Below are 2,056 nucleotides of genomic sequence, written 5' to 3'. Positions count from 1 at the left end.
AAGTTATAGAATGGTTGAGTTGACCTACAAGACATCTTTGCGTGGGGCGCAAGAGGTTTCTTGTCTTAAATAGAAAGCCTTAAACCTCTGTATGTAATAGACATCTGCTCGAAGTCCCAATCATGAAGTGGCTTTATCATATTGATCTCATTGCTTACTGTTTAGGACTACATTTATATATGATGCTATGTTGGGGGGATAACTAAAATCTTGAATTCAGTTACTGAAACCCAGAATTTGATATGTGCTAGGCAACAAACACAAGATATGGAGGAATTGGAACCTAGTTTGAAACCCAGAATTGAAGAGGCTGTGAAGGTGGTTGCAAAAATGGGTCAAGATAAACTTTGGTTCAATGAAAAATTGACGCAAAAGAAGGTATGTTAAATTCTCTACATGTTTTAAGGTATGATGTGCTAGCTGCTAGCAGCTGCTAGCTAGTGAACACGTATATGATATCAAATTAACTTTCCTGTCAATAGCTTGATAGGGGTGGTTTACTATATCTGAATTGGCGTAAAGAGGAACTCGCACATTCTGTGATCCTTGAAAGGAAGAAAATAGATCTTCTGGAACTACTTCTACATAAGCTTCGTTTCACAGATAATGGTTACCAAAAGAAACCAATTGAGGCATGCTTGTCAGCACAAGAGATTAAGAAACATGTAAGAATCACTTCTTTGTTATATAATCATAAACACATGTACAATGTATGCATGTCAGAATGTAAGAATTGATGGGCGCAGAACTTGCGTTTTCGGATGGTACATGAAAGCAAGAGTTTGGCTAGTGAAAAGCGGCTTCTGAAAGAGATTAAAGGGAGCCAGAAGCTGCAGGAGGAGGATGACAGTTTTGCTTCATTTTGTACTCAATGTGAAGCAGATCTTGCATATGTTACTAAACATGTAAGATTGAAAATTAAAGATAAATCACTGCTTAAAGTCAGTACATACTGACCAGTTACTTAAATATGCTTCATGAACTTATTCTTTCGATTTTGTTTGTTTGACAGTTGAAACAGATTGGGAACATATATACAAGGCACAGTAGGTACCCTAATTGGTGGTGGAATATTGCTCGTGATGAACAGATGTGGTGGTTACAACACCGAATGCCATTTCTGATCAGCAAGGGAGATACTAAAGACCGCGAAGGAGAAATCAGAGATCTTAAATGCAGAATAGAAAGATGTGGAGTTGTACTGCTAAAGAAAGCAGATAAAACACCAATTGCTGATGATACAAATGCAAATGCTAGTCCTACTCTCGTGAGGGGAAAGACTAGGACTTCTTTGGTTTCAAAAAAGGCCTTACAAGAACAAATTAAGGTAACTCATGAATTAAGATACAAAATTTGTAGCTTAATTTTTGTTTTTCTTCTTTTATTTTTGGTCTTTGGTAATGTAACTATTATTCTGCCATATTGCAGCTTTCTGGTAAGAAAATAGAGGAATCAAGGAAAACCCTATTGGCTCTCGGCCTTGGGCCAAAAAGTTGTAAAGCTCAGAGAAACTTGGTGGGTGTGGAAAAGGAGATGGCATCACTGAGGAAGAAATTGCCGGGACTAGATCAGAGGAAAAGTGAAGCACACCAATGCATTCTGGAACTCTTCACAAAACAACAAGACTAGCTGTGAGGCATGAGGCAATTGGCACAGTACAATGAACACAACTCGTTGATCACAAAATAAACTTCATTACAACACCCATTCACCAAATACTCAATCTCATCTCAGCAAATACTTAAACATTGAATTATATTTTTGATGCTCAATATTTCATCAAAAATGCTAGCTAGCAATTCTCTAATTCAGGTACATGTACATATAAGTACAGTACCATGTTCATCTTCTTGTACTATTTTTCTTTCCCATATATATTTGAGCCTCTGTTGTAGTAGGTTGGATGAATAATAAACCCAAACTTATTGTGACTAGCTTCATCTATCATTGTGAATGAAATACCACTAGTGCTATCTGTGCGTTTATGATAAAGTAGTCTCATTAGTATGTGGTTCACATCTAAATCTAATAGGTAATGGGTAGAGTGTCCCAAATC

The 2,056-nt window shown here is 36.9% G+C and overlaps 1 protein-coding gene across 1 annotated transcript; it reads left to right on the top strand.

Annotated features, from left to right (window-relative positions):
* The first annotated feature begins 267 nt into the window (after positions 1-267).
* Positions 268-1,711, top strand: LOC101309126. Its single transcript, XM_004292751.1, has 5 exons — positions 268-378; positions 483-665; positions 747-905; positions 1,013-1,327; positions 1,429-1,711. Exons 1-5 carry the CDS (start codon positions 268-270, stop codon positions 1,627-1,629), a joined length of 969 nt encoding a protein of 322 aa, XP_004292799.1. The 3' UTR covers positions 1,630-1,711.
* The last annotated feature ends 345 nt before the right edge of the window (positions 1,712-2,056 follow it).

This window comes from Fragaria vesca, linkage group LG2, assembly GCF_000184155.1.
Source record: "Fragaria vesca subsp. vesca linkage group LG2, FraVesHawaii_1.0, whole genome shotgun sequence".
NCBI lineage: Eukaryota > Viridiplantae > Streptophyta > Magnoliopsida > Rosales > Rosaceae > Fragaria > Fragaria vesca.
The sequence above is the reverse complement of the archived record's forward strand: the minus strand, read 5'-3'. Positions and strand labels throughout refer to the sequence as shown.